The 20703-nt window shown below is 41.3% G+C and overlaps 1 protein-coding gene across 12 annotated transcripts in view; it reads right to left on the reverse strand.

Annotated features, from left to right (window-relative positions):
* Window positions 1–20703, reverse strand: part of PDE1C (phosphodiesterase 1C) — a 602480-nt gene that overhangs the window by 18631 nt on the left and 563146 nt on the right. For 8 of the 12 annotated variants that reach the window (XM_023639476.2, XM_003364839.5, XM_014739137.3 and 5 more), the window contains one exon: window positions 2580–2648. In XM_023639476.2, coding sequence (XP_023495244.1) covers window positions 2580–2648 — 69 coding nt within the window. Of the gene's footprint in view, window positions 1–2579; window positions 2649–10254; window positions 16767–20703 lie in introns of those variants that run through there. The other 4 variants (XM_023639479.2, XM_070264799.1, XM_070264804.1 and 1 more) reach the window with 1 other exon arrangement.

Consider the following 20703-nt stretch of genomic DNA (forward strand, 5'->3'; position numbering starts at 1 on the left):
GGAAACACAGCAGGCCAGCAATAGGCCCCCAGCACAGCTGGGGGGAACTAGGTCAGCTTTGCATATTCTTGCAGATGTCCAGGATGGCTTCAGAGGTCCCACCTGACCCAGGAATGTTATAACCTTACAAAGAAGAGCAAACACCATCACTGCACACTAGGGTTGCTTGGTTCAGAGCTGTTTTCCTCCAAATGTTTATACTCCTAGGAGCACAATAATCACAAGCAGGGACAAGATGAAGGTGGCTTACAGAGACTGCAGAGCAAAGACTACTCAATACTAAAAGGCTAGTTAGTATAGTTGATGAAATCCAACATTGAAAATGAGCCTTTTGCAGAGGATGGTCATACATTAAATTGGACAGTGCTTACTCACACACTCATGCTCCCAGACTTATATCATTAATGAGCACCCAATATGTGCTTGTCACCTTGCCAGGCACTGGGGTAGAAAGGATAAGACAGTCTCCACCCCTGAAAAAGCCACCGGTCAATGGGTAAAGAGACTTATAAGCAAATCACTATAAGTCAGTACTAATTCTACCCAGCTGATTTAGATGGACTGCGAAGAGAAACTAGCCAGGGTGAGAAAAGGGAAAGGAATGTTCCAGACAGGGTGACAGAGGCAAGAAAGTTCAAGGGCTATTCAGTGGACAGTGAGTCAAGTTGCTGGACTAGGGTAGGGAAGCTACAGAAGTTGAGGTTGACAAAGCAGATAGATACAGATTATATTTCATCTAATCTAAGATGCCACTGATTCTTAAGGAACTATTATTTGATGTACAACCAAGAAAAAATGCTGCTAATTAAATTACAACACACCATTGACTGCAAAACTTTCCTGTTTCAGAGGGGCTAAAATGTAAGGCACTGTCCCTCTCAGAATGGATGCAATGTGGCAATTCCCAAAAGAAGAAACATAAAGATAAATTAACGTTAGAAAACAGATTTTTTTCAAAAAAAGATAAAATAAATGCAAACGAAACACGGACATAATTTTTTCTTATCAAATTGGTAAAGTATTAATGTTAGCATTAGCAAGAGGATAGTGAAATGGCAAATACTGCTAAAAGTAAGAAATAATACTCCTTTTCTGGAAATCACTTTGATAATAATGTCTCAAGAATCTAAATATGTACACATTCTTTAAGCCAGTAACCCTACCTACAGAAACCTGTCCTAAACCCATACTTACAGACTCAGAAGAAGATTTATGTACAAGAATGTAAGGTTATTTACAATAACAAAAGTGGAAGCTATATAAATGCTAAATTATCAACAAATATATAAATAAGTTGTGGTATAACCATATGAAATGTTAGTCCATCACCGAAATTTTTTTAATGTTTAATAACATGGGGGAAATCTCATAATGCAATGGTAAATTTTAAAAGAGAGGAAACAAAATTCCATGTAGAGTATAATTCCAAACTAGGGAAAAAATTATTTAATAAAGACCGGAGGGAGGGGTAATCTTGGTTGGCTCTGAGTAGTAGCATTATTGGCAACATTTTTCCTTCTTATAATTTGTATTATTTTTCAATTTTTCTATAATGTCCATATTTACCTTTTATAACCTCTCCTTCCTCCCAAACAAATGTGTTTTTCCAAGGTCTCCTTGTAAAAATTAAATCGTGGTAGAGATTGTAAGTCTATGCATGGAGACAGAATGACCACTAGGTGCCTTTCATATTACATAGTTACCACATAGGATCAGCATGAACGCTTAACATTTTTAGTAAATGTTAGATGGGATCAAATATAGATTGTTCATGACTTCCATATTTCTCAACGGTAGAGATTAGCTATGAGCACTCACCATGAGTTGGTACTATGCTAATTTACATTATTTTTTTTTTAAAGATTGGCACCTGAGCTAACAACTGTTGCCAATCTTCTTTTCTTTTTTCCCTGCTTTTTCTCCCCCAATCCCCCCAGTACATAGCTGTATATTCTTAGTTGTGGGTCCTTCTAGTTGTGGCATGTGGGACGCTGCCTCAACGTGGCCTGATGAGTGGTGCGATGTCCACGCCCAGGATCCGAACCAATAAAACCCTAGGCCGCCGAAGGCGGAGAGTGCGAACTTAACCACTCGGCCACGGGGCCGGCCCCCTACAAGCATTATTTCTAATTCCTGTCATGCAAACAGATGAGAAAACAGAAGCTCCAAGAAGCTGAATAAGTACAGTGAGCTTGCACAATTTGAACATGGCAAAGCTGAGATTTGAACCCAAGTCTCTCTCTCACACTGAAGCCTCATACTCTTTCCCCTGCACCATCTGTCTCTCAAGGAAACATTTCCATAGTGTGTCTAGATGAACATTAAGAAAGATCAAAATTCTATTCTTTCCATCAGTGAACAGGAGGCATTGTGAACCAGCTATGGCTATATCACGTCCATTCCCGGAGGAACCTTACAAATGTGGATGACAGAGACAAAGCTCTCTGATAACATGGGGTAGCCTGGATAACTAAGGGGCCAGATTGCCAGTTTACCAGCTGCTAACCTCGACTCCTGAGAAACCAGTCCTTTCTGTTGTCTGTAAGTGCTCAGATTATGGCACAATGCTATTTACCCACCTGGCAAGGTGAGGCGACTCGCGGAGCTGGTGCTTGGGGCTGGTGAGCCTTGAGAACGCTTCTTTGTGCCTGTAAAGAGGAAGAAGAGGAGAAGGAAAAGTAGGGCTGTGCACAGACTTCTTGGGACGGGTAAATGCTCACCTGTAACCAAATGAGCCAAAATTTGGGTTTGAAAACAATGTTTAGAGGATGGTTGGGTGAGGTTGTGGGCGCAGCACATATTCCATGATCCACAAGAGCCAGGAGCACAGCCTTTACCTCTGTGCGCATGATGGTTCTCAGTCTCCTGGGTGGAGGTTGGCATGTTGGCAACCAGCACAGGACTGGGCAAGGCTGCACCTTAGCATCACCAGGGAACTTTCTAAATATGCAGTTGCCTGAGGACACTCCCAGAAATTCTTTTCACTGTACTAGGGTGGAGCTCTAGTATCAGTATTTTTTTTTTTTTTTTTTGAGGAAGATTAGCCCTGAGCTAACTGCTGCCAAGCCTCCTCTTTCTGCTGAAGAAGACTGGCCCTGAGCTAACATCCGTGCCCACCTTCCTCTACTTTATATGTGGGATGCCTACCACAGCATGGCTTGCCAAGTGGTGCCATGTCCGCACCCAGGATCCGAACCGGCGAACCCCGGGCCGCCGAGAAGCGGAACGTGCCAACTTAACCCGCTGCGCCACCGGGCTGGCCCCCAGTATCAGTATATTTTCAAGTCCCCCAGATGATTCTAATGTGCATCCAGGATGGAGAACTACTGCTGTGGAAGGGAAAGTTCTGGGTTTAGAATCGAGGAACCAGGGGTTTGTTCCTGCTTTGTCCCTACAGCCTTTACTTGCTTTTAGACCTCAAACAATTAAATTGATCTGTCTGCAGCTCAGGTCTTCATCCGCAAAGTGAGAGAAACGACAACAATCGCATCCAAGTGTTCTGGCGAAGATTCAAAGACCCAGGGTGTGTGAGTGCTCAGGAATGTGGGAGACTCCACGAATGCTGTGTCAGCGGGCTCTGTGAGGTCTCTGCAGCTGACAGCAGAATTCTTACTAGGAAAGGGATTATCTCTGTTCATATAAACAGTTTAGTGGGCCACGATGGAATGAAAAGGCAGCCCCTTGGGTGGGGATCAGGAAAGAGAGCAAAATGAAGGGAGGGCTGAATAGTTCTGCAAAAGAACATATATTTATATATATGTTTGTGTGTCTGTATGTATATACATGTGCTTATGTTCATTGAGTCAGTAATCCTGTACACACATATGTATACATACATACACGACATATGTATTTTCTTTTGTACTTAGATATGTACACACATACATATATACATGTACATTTTATAAATAAATATAAATATTATTTATTTATTCACTCATTCCTTTATTTTGCCATCCAGAGTGGGGCAAAAGAGGCCTGCAGGCCAGAATCCAGTAACACGGCAGATACTCAGTCTGAGTTGGCAGAAACGCAGAGAGAATCTTAAGCAGAGGATATACATGTTTCAGTGTTAAGTTCTTTCTGTTACAAGTCCCCTGAACCGACCCAAACTTTTTGTAAAGTCTGCTTTACATGCAGAGGATGGGTGTGAGTGAAGGTTGTGTTGGTTGAGAAAACTCTGTCAGAGTCAACACAGTCATGGGTAAAGATAGCAAGAGGACCATTGACTGATCGACATCAGAGGAAGCAGGAACTTGGGGGTTGGAGGCGAGTGGGTCAGCATTCCCTGCCCCGGAAGCCCTGGTGACACGTGGAGAGAGACATTTGGGATGGTGTTTGAGACTGTTTCATTTCAGTCTTAAAGAACAGGGTACTAGCCTTAACATTCTGTGTTATTGTTAATTATTATTATTATTATTAGCAGTAGAAGGAGTAATAGTGAAAATGGAAAACGCAAAATCCAAACACCTCAAACCCACAAAAACTGTTAATTTGCACGAGGTGAGAGAAGCTCTATCTGGCAGAACCTTATGTCTCCATTTCCCAGGTCTCGTAGATGCCCTGAATGTCAGAGTTGGTGGGGAACTTAGAAGGTCTAAACCCAGCTGTAACTTTGATTCAGAATCCCCTGAGGTGATTTTTAGAAATATGGCCTCCAGGGTCCTTTCCTGAGCCTAACAAAGCAGAATCTCAAGAGAATGGAGCAGGAAGTTTGCATGTCAAGGAGTTCCTCAGTAAGTCTAATGATCGTCAGTTAAATGAGGTGTCTCAGACACCCCAAGGTGAAAAGATTTACTCAAAGTGATACTTTGGGTCAGGGTCAGGGCTGCCTCACTGCTCAACTCCAGGGAGTGCCATTCACACTGAATCCTACACAAGGAATAGTGAGTCTGAGTGTGTAACAAGTTGGGCCCGATCAGGGGCATTACCAGAAAGCAAATCCACGCCCCTGACCTTCTTATTCAGAGCCACTCCTGATCCACCAGAAATGCCTCTGTGTCCCACTGGATCCACCTCCACTGTGGGGACGCCAGTGACTCAAAGTGTTTATCCCTCAAGACTTTTTACTTCTCTCACTGTCCCTTTGGGGGACAGGGTTTCTCAACAGCAGCACAGTGACATTTAGGCCACATAACTCTTTGTTGTGATGGCTGTCCTGAGCATAGTAGGATGTTTAGCAGCATCCCTGGCTTCTCCCGACTCAGCATCAGTAGCACCTTCCCTGTTGTGATAATCAAAAATGTCCTCCAGACAATGATAAATGTCCCCTAGGAGCAAAATTGCCCTCAGTTGAGAACCATCGCTTTAGGATGGATGTAGGGTTTAAGTTTTTCATTCAGAGCTGTGATTCACAATTTGACTGCTTGGTCATTAGCAATAGCCACTGTCACACATCAAGCAGTTACTATGTTTTATAGGCACCTTGTTAGGGATGGACAATTAAATGTACATCAGTTATATTTTCTGATACTATCTGATGATAAAATTATTCCTATTTTACAAAATTTGTAGACAAAGAGAGCTTAAGTAATTTGCACAAACTTACTGAGTGTTGGGGGGCAAAATTTAAGCCAAGATCCTTCAGAGTTTAAACCTAGAGAAACTTTTCCCAATGACTCTTGCTGTTTCTTGACCAACCCATTATCCAGGTCTGCTTCATCTTGCCTGAAGATAAGAAAAACCTGGAACAATTATTTTAACAAAAAGGAAAAACAAAACCAGATCTCCAGGCCTGGCCAAGGCCCCGTGAGCCAGCATCTCCGGAGGGGCCTGGATGTTTCACAAGGGCCCCAGCTGATCCTGACCTTCAGACGGGCTTGGCAAACCTCGTGTGACAGAGATCTGCTTCTTCTTGTCTAACTATTGGAAAACCTGGCACTCTGCTTTCCATGGATACTCTCGTGAAGTTGAGCGATCACTTTAACGTTGCCTATGCGAGCACTTAAAACCTGCAGAGGACCCAATGACTACAAGCTTTCAGTGTCATCACCTGCAGAAACATTCACTAGTGCCAGCCCATTTCACAGGAAGGCTTGGTGCAATTTTTTAAAAAATCACCTACTATGGGGGCTCACCCCGTGGCCGAGTGGTTAAGTTCGCGCGCTCCGCTGCAGGCGGCCCAGTGTTTCGTCAGTTCGAATCCTGGGCGCGGACATGGCACTGCTCATCAGACCACGCTGAGGCAGCGTCCCACATGCCACAACTAGAAGGACCCACAACGAAGAATACACAACTATGTACCGGGGGGCTTTGGGGAGAAAAAGGAAACAATAAAATCTTTAAAAAAAAAAAAAATCACCTACTATGATCTTCCAAAAGCCTGCAGCTTGATGGCTTTTCCTTGGGGCAGCTTTTCATCCCCTTGGTATCTTCTCTGCAGACACTGAGTGAGATAGGAACTTCTGGCGCCATTGGGTCAGTGGAAGAACAGAACCGCGAGCCCCTCTAGAAATGCCGTCATTTTCTCTGTATGCTTGGTGAAATGCCCAATATTTCAGGACAAAGAGAAACCACCCGCGCCGCTCCTAATCGTGTCACAAACAGGTAGCAGGTGGGGACACATAAAATAAACCTGTTTGTGATTTCTCAGACCTTCGGGCGGCACCATGGACCATTGGGGGTGGTGGGGTTCTGAGTCAGCCAACCACTCACTGGCTCCTGTTAACTGAGGAGGTGTTCCTGAAATCATTTTCCACTCCGCAGCCACCAAATTACCTATTACTGTACTCAAAGTTCCATTCTTGGGAATAATATTCAACTTAATCCAAGTGTCATTTTCTTTTTTTTTTTTTAAAGATTTTATTTTTTTTCCTTTTTCTCCCCAAAGCCCCCCAGTACATAGTTGTATATTCTTCACTGTGGGTCCTTCTAGTTGTGGCATGTGGGACGCTGCCTCAGCGTCGTTTGATAAGCAGTGCCATGTTCACGCCCAGGATTCAAACCAACGAAACACCGGGCCACCTGCAGCGGAGCGCAAGAACTTAACCACTCGGCCATGGGGCCAGGCCCCCAAGTTTCATTTTCTAAAACCCTACCCCTTCCTTGCTCCCATTCTCAGGGAAAACATCAGAAACTGAGCTGGAAGATCCAGCTCGGGATCAGTTTCCAAACTGTCCCCTACTGTTTCATGCTGGCAGATCGCCTAGGGGTACACATAACTCGCTCTGGGACTTACTGTAGAACTTGACGGGGGATGCTGCTCTGTGAGTGACTCTGAATTCACTCTGTCAGTGCTTTTCAATCCTGGCTGCACATTAGGATCATCTGGGGAGTTTTAAAGAAACGACGCTGATACCTGGGCCCTTCCCCCAAAATTGCTGTTTAATTTGTCTGGGTGGGGCCCAGGCCTGGGGATTTTTCAAGTTCCCGGGTACACGTGACCTGCAGCCACGCGTGAGAGGCACCGCCCTCCGTGAATGCCTGTAGAAGACGTTTCTTCCAGCATCGGGGGAAGTGACCTTTCTTCCGAGCCACTGGTGTGCTTTATCCTCCTGGATGACGTGAATCTTGTAAATACTTTCTTTTTGTTTTTACTTAGGCTTCCAGGGAACTCAGAAGCAATTTATGACTTAACACCGGGGACAAGGGAGGCCTGTTGAGCCTGCGTGACATTTGCCCTGGTTTGCTCTGTCTACACCAGCTCTACTTTCTGCCTCTGGTTTTATCCTGCTTTCTTAATTTTTTAAAAACAAATTGATTAAATATATGTGATTTTGGAATTTGGAAATATTTTACACACGAGGAAGGGAAAATGAGAACATCAATAAACAACTACCTCAGTGCTGACATTGCTAAGCTCCGTTTTCTTCACGTCTAAAAACATTCGTTTTAGGACGTAATTGTGAGGATCAAGTCAGAGTGCACATGTGGAAGTGCTTAGCACACTGTGCAGTGCAACTAAGTGTTTGTTAGTTTATATTCAAAAGAAAGTGATGTGAGTGTCTGCGTGTAAAGTAGTTAATATGTCATCCCTGGCAGATAAGCATTTTAAGGTCACAAATTACATCGTCCTTGACCCACGGCATGGGAATACTCAAAGAGGAAACAACCCAATCAGTCAGCTCGGGGCAGAAATGTCATCCCGGCAGCTTGTGTGACTAGAAGTATATTTTCACAAAAGAATAGCTTTCAGATATTTCAAATTAACATCCTTGGTTGGTTCAGCTAAAGGGCAATGAATCCAATTCATCAGGAGTCTGGAGAAGAGGACAGTGATGGAGGCGACAGCCAAAGCTGCCCACCTTGGGGCAAATACACACACTGAAGACTCAGGATGTGAGGTTAGCACTAAACCCAAGTCATTTGCAGCTCGACCTCAAACAAATAATTTCCCTTCTGCAACATAAGGTTACCATGGCCAAGCCCAAGCCACTGGGAAAGGGTGATTTAAGAGCCCTTGAGACCAAGTGTCATCATTAGAAATGGTCCAACAACAGCAATGCTGTTATAACACAAGCAGATCCCACAGGCAGAGATGAGAGCTGAACGAGTGAAGTAGGGAAAGCGTCTGTCACCCTACTGGGCATTTTCCACTCTTTCTTTTAGCACATTGCAACGTCTGACTTTATGAGCTCCACAACCTCTGATCACGACTGCTAAGCACCTCTACCAACATCTTCTCTATGTCTCGATTGGGGTGTGGCAGAGATCAACAATCTGTTGCCTGATGCCTCAGAACAAATCATCATTTCTGCCTCTTTACAGCCTTGAAAAAAGAGCATCCAAAGAAGTTCACATTCTGCTTGGGGCTGTGGAATCACTGAAAGTTTGGAGGGCTTCAGACCCACCCGGACTTCCCTCAGTGTTGTTTCCCAAAAGCAGCTAAATTAGAGTGGCGTATTCAGAGTGTTTAATAACACTTTTCCCCACAACGCAACTACCATCAATAATAAGCTTGCTATTCTGTGACTTGACCTCTGTTTATCAAAGAACAACGATCACAAAGACAAGAGCTATTCAGACATGCAACACTATATGCTATTTAAATATGGCTGTTTTCACATTTGAATATGCTTTGGAATTGGGCATATAAACAAGGAGTCCGAAATGCTGTTCACAACCTTTGACCTAGTAATTCTACAACTAAGAATTTTTCCGGGGGAGGTATTCAGAAATGCGACAAAGCCTTATGTACAAAGAGCTCCAGGCCTATGCTATTTGCAACTGCAAAAAATAAAATAAAAGTGTGTAACTTAATTGTCCAACAGCAGAGAGGTGGTTAAGTAAACTGTGCTAAAGCCACAAAATAAAATATTATGTTGGTACTGAAATTATATTAATAAAGTTTTTTTTAAAAATGGGACAATGCTTACAATCCAACGTTATGTGAACAAACCATAATACAAAATTAAATTACTGTACTGTATGGCCTCAACTGTGTAAAAATACATAGCAAAAGACCATAATAAATACAGTAAAGAACTGGCAGTGAATAATCATTAGATGGGCTGTTATAAGTGATTTTAATTTTATTACACCTCTCTGTATTTTTCAAAATGAGTAAGTTCAGTCTTTGCTTTCAGAAAAAAACAAAATTAAAAAAACATGTTTCAATGCATGGCAAACACAGCTGCTTGGGAGGAACATCACAGCCCCCTTTGTCGGAGTAATAATCCAGTGGAGTTACTACATAGGAACAGTACACAGAGGTGGCCCGGATAAGAGGGTGGTATTTGTGTAATATGCATCATCGCCACTAGGGGAGGCCCTCTTAGCGGCTGGTTTGAAGGAGGCCGGCTGGGTGCCATCCAGTAAGTCAACTGCTTGTGTGCCCACAAACAGGGGGAATGACTATTCCTTAGTCAGACTCCTTATGTTCGAGGCTAGAGAGAGAGAAAATATTGCTGTAGCCCTTTCGAGAGCAGGAGAAGGAAAAAAATGTTTGGAATTTGAAAACTAGCCTTGCAGGACTGTAAAACTGTAATATCACGGTACCCAGAAGAAAAGTGAACATATGGAAGGCAGTCAAGTTCCATGATAAGACTGACATTTCTTATGCCTCTAAGGAGCTTCCAATAACCCATCTACCTCATCCCTCAGAAAAGACTATATGTGACGCGATACATCATGTATATCTTCAAGGTGCAGGCAAAGGCACTTGGTGCCTGGATATTATGTGGCATTTGGAGGAACACAAGAGAGACACATGGTCAAGTGAGTTTGGACGCCCCATATTTGGGACAGAACATAGACGACAACGAAAAACATTAAAAGAAAGAAAAAGCAGCCTTTTCATTTTTCAAATTCCAATAGTGAGGTTAATTCATTGTTTTTATTTGGTAATCAGAAGAACATACATGTACTTATTCATTAGTAGATGCTGGGGGAAAATTATTACATTGAGGCACTGTCAGCCTCATCTGTGCAATAAAGATTTACAACAAATATGTAATTTATTGAGAGCAGTTTAGCATATTGTTTTACACGAATTCCTATGATTTATTCTTGCATTTGGAGATGTGATGCTATGGCATTTGAATAGTTTCTTTTAGGACAAATCAGCATCATAGGGAACAAGCACTCTTCTTCAGAAGGGATGGTCATTCTCTTGCCCTATGATATACAAATGCAAATTGCAACCTGCATTTTATCTGCTAGAAACATATTTCACATCATGGAGGTACATTCTATCACTGCCATGAAATACAGACAAGTCCATTTTACCATCTTCCCTTTTGGAAGAGCATTCTTAGAACATATCCAGAAATTCCATCCTTATTCCTCCAAAAAACTACTTATTCGGCATGATTTGCACTGAGATTTGGGATTTTGGTTCTGCTTGTCCCTCTTTTGAGTCTTGTTAAACATTTTTTATATTAATCCAGAAATCTCCCCCAAATCCACCTGAACAGCAGCAAAATCTAAGGCTGAGGAGATAAGCTGAGTTATCCATTGACATATGGCCAGTGCCCTTATTAGGAGAGAGTCTACAGACCCATGGTGAGGGCACAGCACCCTAAGGAGAAAAACCCTGCGACAGCAAAATTGTGCTCTGCACTGAAGGAAGATAATGACAGCATTATACTAGCCTCGAAGTGATTCACTTTGCTTTGGGTAATTGATCTCCCATAAGGATTTCCTTTTGCTTGCCTCCTTTCCCTAATCTATTCCCTTCTCCCCAACTACCCATACCCCACCCTTGGCACCCAACATCTCCTCATGTGGATTATACTGGAACAATGTGTTCTTGTTTTTTCCATTATCTTGTGTTTCCATGTGCTAAAATAATACCGCAAGCAGAATGGCTTGCCTGAACAGAGGCAAAGGAAGGGATTTGTGAAAGGTACAAAAACGAGAAAAAAAGAAGGGAAAGGCAAAAGAAAAGGTATGAAAAAGGGAGAGGATTCTTAAATTAGGTGGGGAGAGGAATCTGGCTGAAAAGTGGGCACCAGAGGTGATAAAAACCTAACCAAGCTCTACAAATGAAAATAGCAAATATTTTTTTAAAAATTTTTACAGCATATAAAATTGTATAAAAATATCATCAAAGCAAGAAGAAATGAAAACGTATACACTACAGTTCTATCTCTAGAATCAGTTACTGGATGTTACCTATGGCTGTAGGTTTTTACTATAAACCTATGTATACTGGTGTGTAACTATATTTCTGTACACATATACTCACTCAAAGACAAGGACTCTAATACACAAACACCTACTCCAAGACAGATCGTGACACAGAAGCAAAGGCTATACAATGATGTGCCTCCAGGGCAATCTATTTAAAAGCCATTCCTTAGACATTAAGTTTTAGCAGGCTTTATTTTAAATGAGTTATCCTGCACCATCACCTGACAGAGAAATGTTTCTCCTGGTTCAGAAGCCAGCTCCCATGAAGATACATGGGTGAGCTTCAATCATGGCTGAGGCTGACGAGAGCTGAGGGCCTCCATGATGGCACTGGCTGGGCTACTACAGCCAGCATTTAACCCCAGAGAAGGAGAGGTCTCCCCAAGGGAGACTGAGTAAGCGTGCCCTGAATGAGGTGAAAGGGCCCACACACCACCCCCTGCTTTCCCTGGTTCAGCAGATGGCAATCCAGGCTGATTGCCCAGATTTAGTGAAGCCAGTCATTGCCAGTGTCAATCTACTTCCGCCTGAGAACAGAAGCCAGAATAACTGTAAATTCATTTCAAATATGTCTGCCAACATTAAAAACAAAATAGGTTAGGTGGGGACATTAGTTAAAACAACCATAAATTAATAATTTTTAAATTGACTACATGAATCTATTAGTCCAAGTCTTTCACTGCACCCCACTCTTGTTTAATGTAAAAAGAAGATGTTCTTTCAATGAAACACTACTGGCTTAGAGCTGACTTTCCTGGAAGAGCATCCAGTCTTCTACAAATGTCCAATGAGGATATCCAGAGCATGGCTTCCCATTTTTCTAACCTCCTCGGACCCAAATTCACTTATCAGATGAACTCTGTCTAATGTCCCAGAGCGGTCTATTACCATTCCAATTCTAGTGTCACCTCTGTGCCCATCAGTGTCTTTGATGAGCAGAAATCTTAACAACTGAAATCTGGTCTTGGCAGGCAATGTGTCTTTTGGTCCTCAGAGAGATATTTCTTAGAAATATTGAGCTGTTCATTAGAATTTTTTCATTAAGTTCATTTTCTAAGTGATAATGAGGCCATAAACCATGGATGACCGTTGATGAATTACAAGTATTACTTTCCATTTATTCACCACATAAGATCCACTCTAACATCATTATTGCAACATTATGTTCTTTAATGTCCAATTTTGCCATGGTTCAAAGCTATACCGACCATAATACTGGAAGAGAAAAATGGAGCAATGACTCCCCACACTGCACTATTTGCTCCAAGAGAGTCCATTTTGGATTCTAAATGTTTCAACTTGGATTATAAACAAATCCATTGGTACTTCATATAGATTAATGCCATCGTCGCTGTTGGAAGAGCATTTTCAGGTAAATCCTGTTTTGTTTTGGGAGGTTTTTAGTTTTTCTTAAATCTAAAGGCTATAGAGAAATTTTAATTTTTTAATTTTTCAAAAGCTTGGCTCTGACAATTTTCCCCAAACTACCTGCAATTTCCCCTCTCTTATGATAAACTATTTGTGTCACGGGTACACAGAACGTAAGCCTTTAGCCATATGCTTGGCTTACAGAAGATGTTGAATATATTTTCAGGTAAGTTTGAACTTCTTGTTTGCACTCACAGGTGGATGGTGGAATTCAGTCGGACAATTCTGCATGTGCTTCCTGAATGCCGACTGTCCGCCAGGCACTGTGGTGAGCCAGTGCCGCAACTCCTGTTGGGATGTGTTGGGATCTCGGAATCAGAATAAAATTTCCAATTGGAAAGAAAAAGTTCCCTAAATCCTCTTTATTTTGGACCTAATACTACATATAGAAGCTTAAACTCAGAATCTTGTCTATCTCGTTATGAAAAAATGATTTTGTGCTTTTTTTCTTTTGCTTTCCCCCATACCCCATGGGGAATGTTATGAAGTCATTTCTATCATGTAAGTCTCTGCTCAAAGGTTAAGAATAGAAGAAAATATACTATATATTCTTTCTTTCTGTCATCTATATAAAGAAAAGTGATTCATGACAGAAGTGATGCTAAGAGATCATATCCTTACTCCCAAAATATGGATTACAAAATTGGTCCCATCATTTTGTCTGCTCTCTGCCTCAGATCCTGTGATAAAGTTGCTCTCTACTTTTTACTTTTCACATTGAGTAAAAGCATGCTTCCAGATGGAAAATATAATATTAATGGCTTTAATTCTGCAAATGAAATGAACAGGTGCACTAGATTATTCTTTGGCTTTCGGATGTTTAGATATCATTTTATTGTTTAAGTATATTAGGTCCTTAGTGGGATCCTGGCAGATGTTTTCAATAGTTTTTAAAAGCTCCAAGAATGAAGTAGAGAATGGAAGAAAATCTATTTGAATTTAATGGGTTAGAAATCAGCCTCTTGTCTGCTGATATAAGCTATTATGGCTCACAGCTCAAGAAAGGTTGGTGTGAATAAAAATGGAAGACCTCCCGATGGAAGGGTCATTATAGAACCAAAACATACCACATCAACAAAACTTGGATGTAGAGCTATTTGATGACATGGGGACCCAAACTCAAGAGTCAACTCCATTTGTCACTTTCCACTTGGGGACATGTAGAACTTGCGGTTTGTCAATAGTGGGAATGTCCCTACTGCTTTCCCCACATACGGGTCAATTCTTAATTCAGATGCATAAGCCCTTGCTTTCTTTTGACAATGTAACACAGAGTGAGATGCCGTAATCCGTGCAGTGGAAGAAAGTGTGTCCCGTATTGCTGCTCAACTTGGAAGAGCTATTTCAAGAGAATAAAAAGACCATAGCAAGTGAGCTGGAGCTTTGGAAATATTGTTCTTCCAGTCACTACTGACTTGGAATCATCATTTTAATGTTCATCAACTCCAGCATCGATTTATAACATAATAATACATTGTTTTATATTGTTAAAAAGTAATTTTGCATTTTTACTCAATGTCCCTTCGAAACACTTTTTAAGAATTTAAAAATAAGTTACGTGTCTTTCCACACTGAAAGTTCCAAGCAGAGTTGGGTACTGAATGAAATTTTCTGCCCGTTCTTTTTCAGTTAATTAATGACTTGAAGCAAATGAAAAACACTTCCATCTTTATTAGTGCTGGAAAAAAATGGCTATAGTCCTGTTTCTTTTCAAAATATTGTTTAGTCTTGCTTGTTAGAGTACAAAAGGGAAGCTGTAGGCTTTTTATTTTGACTGGCTGCAAAGCTCTACATAAAAAAATACAGAATAGAAATGAGGTAAAATGTTCTGGTTCCAAGGTCAAGAATTGACATGGACTGGTTGTATTTCATTCCTATACAAAACCATACCACCTCACAGTACATAGTTTGCAAACTGATGTCCCATGCATTGAAAGCAGGTCAAAGGCATGTTTTCTTTGACTAGTACAGCGTTTGTAAATTTCTGAATTAGTCTCCAACATTTAAAAATTTGGAGAGAGTTTAGATAAAATCCTAGAGATCTAGGACCCCCATTCCTACAGAGCCCTAATCCTGTAGCTGATCAGCAACTGCCCCTTTTCAACAGCACACGCCCTCTCCAATTCCTCAGCGTCCCCACTCTCCCTACTGCCTCACTGATGCCAAGGCCTATTATGAATCGCCATTTATCCCAATAATTATGATATTCCATGGCTTGCTTTGCTCATTTACTTGACCTGGTTGGCCCCTGATTTGAATGTGTGACCACGTTATTTACTGTGATGACCGTTAGGAAAGCATGGGAAGCAACAGAAAAATACATGTTATTACCAGGCAAAATGTAAAGCTGAGTAAAGAACCATGTTCAAATATCAGCGTATCACTGTGCATTCTACACAACAGAGATCTTTCTGTTGGGGAATATTTCAGCAAGGCAAAGGCCTTATAGACTATACACATACTCTCCTCCTTTCGGTCTGAAGAAATACCGACATTTTGCCTTAGGAAGGAGAGGATTTTTAAAATGTTTATTTTTGTGCTGTTTTAATGTAGAAATTAAATCTGAAATGGGGAATGCACTTAAGCCTAGCATCCAGCTCTCCCTCTTCGTGTTACTAATCCCACTCCATCACCAGCATTTTCATGTGATTTACCCTTGGGAAGGACTCAAAGATTCCTTTGTGAACCAAAACCACACTCTAAAAGTTAGTTTCATTCAAATCACACCAGTTAGACCCATAAAATTACTTTACTTGCACTCCGTTGGATCCCATTTTTGACTTGGTTTCACTATTCTTATTTTTGATTTGTGCTATTAATCATCTCCTATCTGGTATTTCTAAAGGCTCCTTAAAAGGAAAATAATTATCTGGCATATCTCTCTGATACTGATTCCCTTGGCACTTCCCTGAAGAAAAAGAAGAGTGATTACGTCAAAGCACAGATATCTAAAAGAGGAGGACCAGCCAGCGGTAAAAATTTCAGTAGCCACTTAGTTATGGATGCTACCCAATGAAAACACTGGGTTCCCCACCTGAACAATGTGGTCATCAGCTGAAACATCCAGGTTTATGTTAATGAACGCACAGATAAATTAAGCATCAAACAAAGATTCCTATAGGAAAATCTCCTTTTTTATAAAACAAAAAGAATTTCATAGTATATAAATGGAAAGAAAAGCATAAGAACAATTTTTAAGTCTGAAAGGAAACTGGAGAAAAAGAATATTCCTGACTCAGGAAAGGAACAACCAGAGGCTGGAATCATCATCTTAGCCGCGATGAAGGCCAGCATGGCTATATCCACCATCAGCAGCCAGTGCAAAAATAACATTTAAAGTAAAAGCATTGACAGTAATAAAATGGCAATTATTATGTGTGTGGCTTTTTCAAGCCTCTCTCAGCAAATCCAGGATGTCCATTCTCATGAGGCCAGACAGGTGCCTTGAAAGTCAGGGCATTAGCAAAGGATTTTGAGGAAGTCCCTTCATGTTTTGTTCTGTTTGTGCAAAAATCTGAAGCTGTTTTGTTTGCTTGGGGGGAAATTCCCCAGAGTTCTAAGACTTCAAACCAGCTCCCAGACAGTCATCTCCTGCGAGGAGATGGCATGAGAGAAGGCCAAGTGTGGGGGCTTGTTTTTGAGAGTTGTACACCTTCCCCAGATATGGGTCTTTGTGGAAGAAGGAGAATGCAGAAGCTCAGCTAAAATGATGCAAGACATTGGCAGCCTCTTTTATTGTATATGAGGTGTTTTTTACTCTTCTGAATCTGAAAAAAAGAAGAAGAAAAAGAAAAGTGTCAATGCTGCCTTTCCCCCCCTTCTCCACCCTCCAGGTCTGAGAAGAAAATCTGAGGGACAAAAAAAAGGGAGACCAATTACACACTTCAACACTAGTCATTGCTGTCTCCTTTGTAACACAATCATTCTATTCATTCAGGAAAAATCTCAGTGGAGAATTTTAAACACCAGTTACATTCGAAACCTTAATAGTTGCTTTAAACTAGATTATCAGACATTTGGTTCATGCAAGAAGGATATTAAGACACCTTATTTTGCAATCAGGATGATAGTGACTGTCAGGTCTGGTCAATTTGCCTCAGGGGTCAGTGGATTGGAAGAAATCAGTTTCATCTAATCCCAACCATTTCCACACCAAAAGCAATGTTCCTCTATCAGAATTCTTGCCCCACCCTCAGAAGCTTCTCAAAGATTTAAAGCAAGACATGTCCCAACTGAAATCATTGTGCAGATGAGTAAATCATCTGAATTCTCTACTGGACCCAGAGTGAGGTGGTGGGAGAAAAAGACAAAGATGGAAACAGGACTAAGTTAATGGAAATACACAATATTGGATTTTTATCACCTGGCCAACTCTACAACGCGTAACCTCAATGGGCTTGGACAGAATTGCAAAAAAGCAAGCAAACAAACAAAAACCCACTATTTTATTGCTTCCCATAAGTGCTGCATGCTCTGCAAGTCATCACGCCTTATAGTCAGAGAGGGTTCCCTCCTGTGCACGACTCCAAAGGGACAGGAGTGTTAAGAAGGATAACACCATCATCTACAGAGATGTCAGGAGTCATCAGAAGACAAAGAACATTTTCCTTCAACTTTAAAGACTAATATATTTTCCTAAATAAGATTTAGTGGAAAATTGACAACAAACTAGTTGAGAGACAGGCGAGCCCCCTTTCTGATCCATTGTAATTACAGTCAATTCTCAGTTTTCCAGGGAGCATTGATCCAGGCCTCCCACTGTTCCTCTTTCTTCATTCTGGTCTTGAATATGTTTATACCCTCCATTGGCACCTTCACCCATCTGGGAGAAATCACAGAAAAAAGAAAAACTTCTGACCAATCACTTTACTTTGAGACTAATGCTACCAGTGAGGGACGTTGCCAGGGACCTCTCTGGTACTTGCCCATGAGGGAAGGAGTCGAAACAAAAACTGAAATCAGGAACTGGAAATTCTCCCTTGTTGTGATAGTCTATGTGCAGTGTGGTCCACATGGAAGTTACAAGACACGCCTCCTTAGTGCTCTGGCCCCGTCACTACTAGTTTGACTTCATATGTAATGAGACTCCTTTCAGATGGTTCATAGTATTAACCACCCTAAGAGATAGCCTGAGGCCCTCAAATACAACGCCAAATTTTGTTATGATGATATAAGGTTAGGTTTCATTTTTTAACAAATGACCAATTGGTTGGAAGGAAGCTAGGGACAGATAGCTGGAGATGCCTGACAAGGACCCCTGTTACACACAGTGAACCTCAACTGGCCAACAAGGAAAGTGCTGCACCTCCTCTTTCATGCAGCCTGAGTCAGCAGAGGCCTGCTGTCCAAACTGCTGGGTCCCAGGGATGGAAAAAGGCCCATCCAGGGTGTTAATGGAACCCAAAGACCCCTGAGAGGAGATCTGCTTCCCTTTCTAGTCACTGCTTATGAGTCAGATGGTGGGGTGGCTGGCTACAGGTCTCCACCCACCCCTCCTTAACCTTCCGGTCAAGAGATAGAGGGAAGGAGCTGATCAAGGAGCAGAGGGAAGGGGTAAAGAAGGGAAGCTTGTATGTGTGAGCTGTGCCTGTGTTCATTGTCATTAAGGACAACCAACAGTAAAAGAAAAAGAGGCATATATTGTGTAGCTGGGTCTGTGACCTGAGTGACGGTCCCCAGCCTTCCCAAACACAAGCTCTTTCTAAGGTAACTTCCATTTACGAACCTCTTAGGGCACTTACCCTAAGGTACCTAGTATCCAGCTGTCTGCTGGAAGATGCTCCACCTGAAACTGTAGACTCCTTGAGGACAGGAGAAAATACACCTTATTTATCTTTATAATTCTTCTTGCACGTAGTGCCATGCCTGACACATAGCATATGTTCAACAAATTATTAATTTTCAATTGAAAGGATGTGAATTGAATAAGCATGAGGTGGATGGGACAGATAAAGGTATAATGATGAGTAGGAAATCTCTCTCCACCCTTTTCTAATCTTGACTTTCATAGCGTGAAATAAAAATTAAAAAGGAAACACAAGTACTTTGATTTTATATTTTATTCACTAGCAAGGTATGATATGTCAAAATTTATATACCCTATGGAGAAATAGCCCCACAGTGGATGGCCAGTTGTGGCACTAATCTCCCAGGGGAAGAGCACTTGCTGTCCAGGCCACTTTGACATGGTTTGTGAATCGGGTCAGCTCCTCTCCTCACTCCACACTTCCTCTCCTGAACTTCAAATGCCCTATACTTGCTTTGTTTTGTTTCCATTTTGTCTATTTCTTTCCAATTTAAGCTAAAATAGCAAAATCATTTTAAACTAAAATTGGGTAAGATTACAAAGTATATGAAAATGAGGGCCTAAAGACAAAGTGTAAGAAGCCACTCTATTTAACTGAGATACATGACCATTTTTGTTATAGCTGCTTTGACCTCCATTGATTGTAAATCCATGTTGCCTTTTTTGAGGTCACAAAAAGTACTTAATTTCACCCAGCTTTTTAAGAGTGATGGATGAACTGAAATAGAAAATATCTTCACCCAACTTGGGATAATTCAAGAAAATACCTGAGCAAGTGTCATCCCCTCCCCCGACCCTTGACCAAAGACTTCTTACATCTCACAAAGGTGCAGCCAGGGGGCTCTGAAGGCTGAAGCACGTGGTGCATAAATTCACAGAAGTGTATTTACTCTAAGGGAATGAATAACGAAGAATCTTTAGGCAACTTCATTTAGAGAGATAGAAGATGGATATTTACAACAACGTGGCCTTGTTTATTCCAGCCTTCTTGTGCCACTCGTGTAGGTAAGTGGAGATGCTGCATAAAACCATTTGGTTTAAAGATAATTGTTTTAAGAAGTGGATTAAAGTTCAAGTTAACATGATTTGATTAAAAATGTGTTTATCAGTCATAATTTTCACTCCTAGATCACAAGGTGAGCATCTGTGAGGCAGGCCTCATAACAATCTAGCACTGGGCTTAGAAAACATCTGTAAACACTTCTCTTTTTCATTTTTCTTGGGTCTGATTATTTTACAGCCTGATTCAACTATCACCCAAGCTCAAAGATGTAAACTGAGTACAAAGCTGGGATTCAAACCAAATTTTCAAGTCCCAGAAAGTCTTTCATAGCTCCCTCCCTATGGAGTCAACTTTCTACAAAAACAACAAAGTGATACTGTAAGCAACAGAAAGAGTTGTAAAAGACTAAATACAGGGGAAAAAACTGGGGAAAAATAAATATTGTAAAACCAAACAATTTTAAATGTCTAGGAGAATTTCTGTGGGGCTTATAAGTGGTGCTGGCTTTGTTTTGTCTTTTAATAATAGGGAAATACTAAAGACAAACAAACAAACATTATTTTAGAGACAGCTTTTAGGATTATTCAGGCATGGAGTTCACCATTCTAGGTCATGAGTGAAAGACAGCTATTTTAAATGATTTGAAATGATTATCACCAAATACCCAAAAGCATGTATTCAGGCTTTCTCCTTGCCCCAAATGATAGAGGATGTGATTATAGAACAAACATTCTCTTTGATTTCACTGGATATAATACCAATGCAATAGCCCTGATAAGAGAGAGGGATGGATGGAAAAATAGAGTAGATAGATAGACAGACAGATAGATAGATAGACAGTGAGTAAACCTGTGGGAATATAACTTCCTGAAACCTTGCTCATGCCATCATCTCC

The sequence above is a fragment of the Equus caballus genome, chromosome 4 (genome assembly GCF_041296265.1).
Source record: "Equus caballus isolate H_3958 breed thoroughbred chromosome 4, TB-T2T, whole genome shotgun sequence".
Lineage (NCBI taxonomy): Eukaryota > Metazoa > Chordata > Mammalia > Perissodactyla > Equidae > Equus > Equus caballus.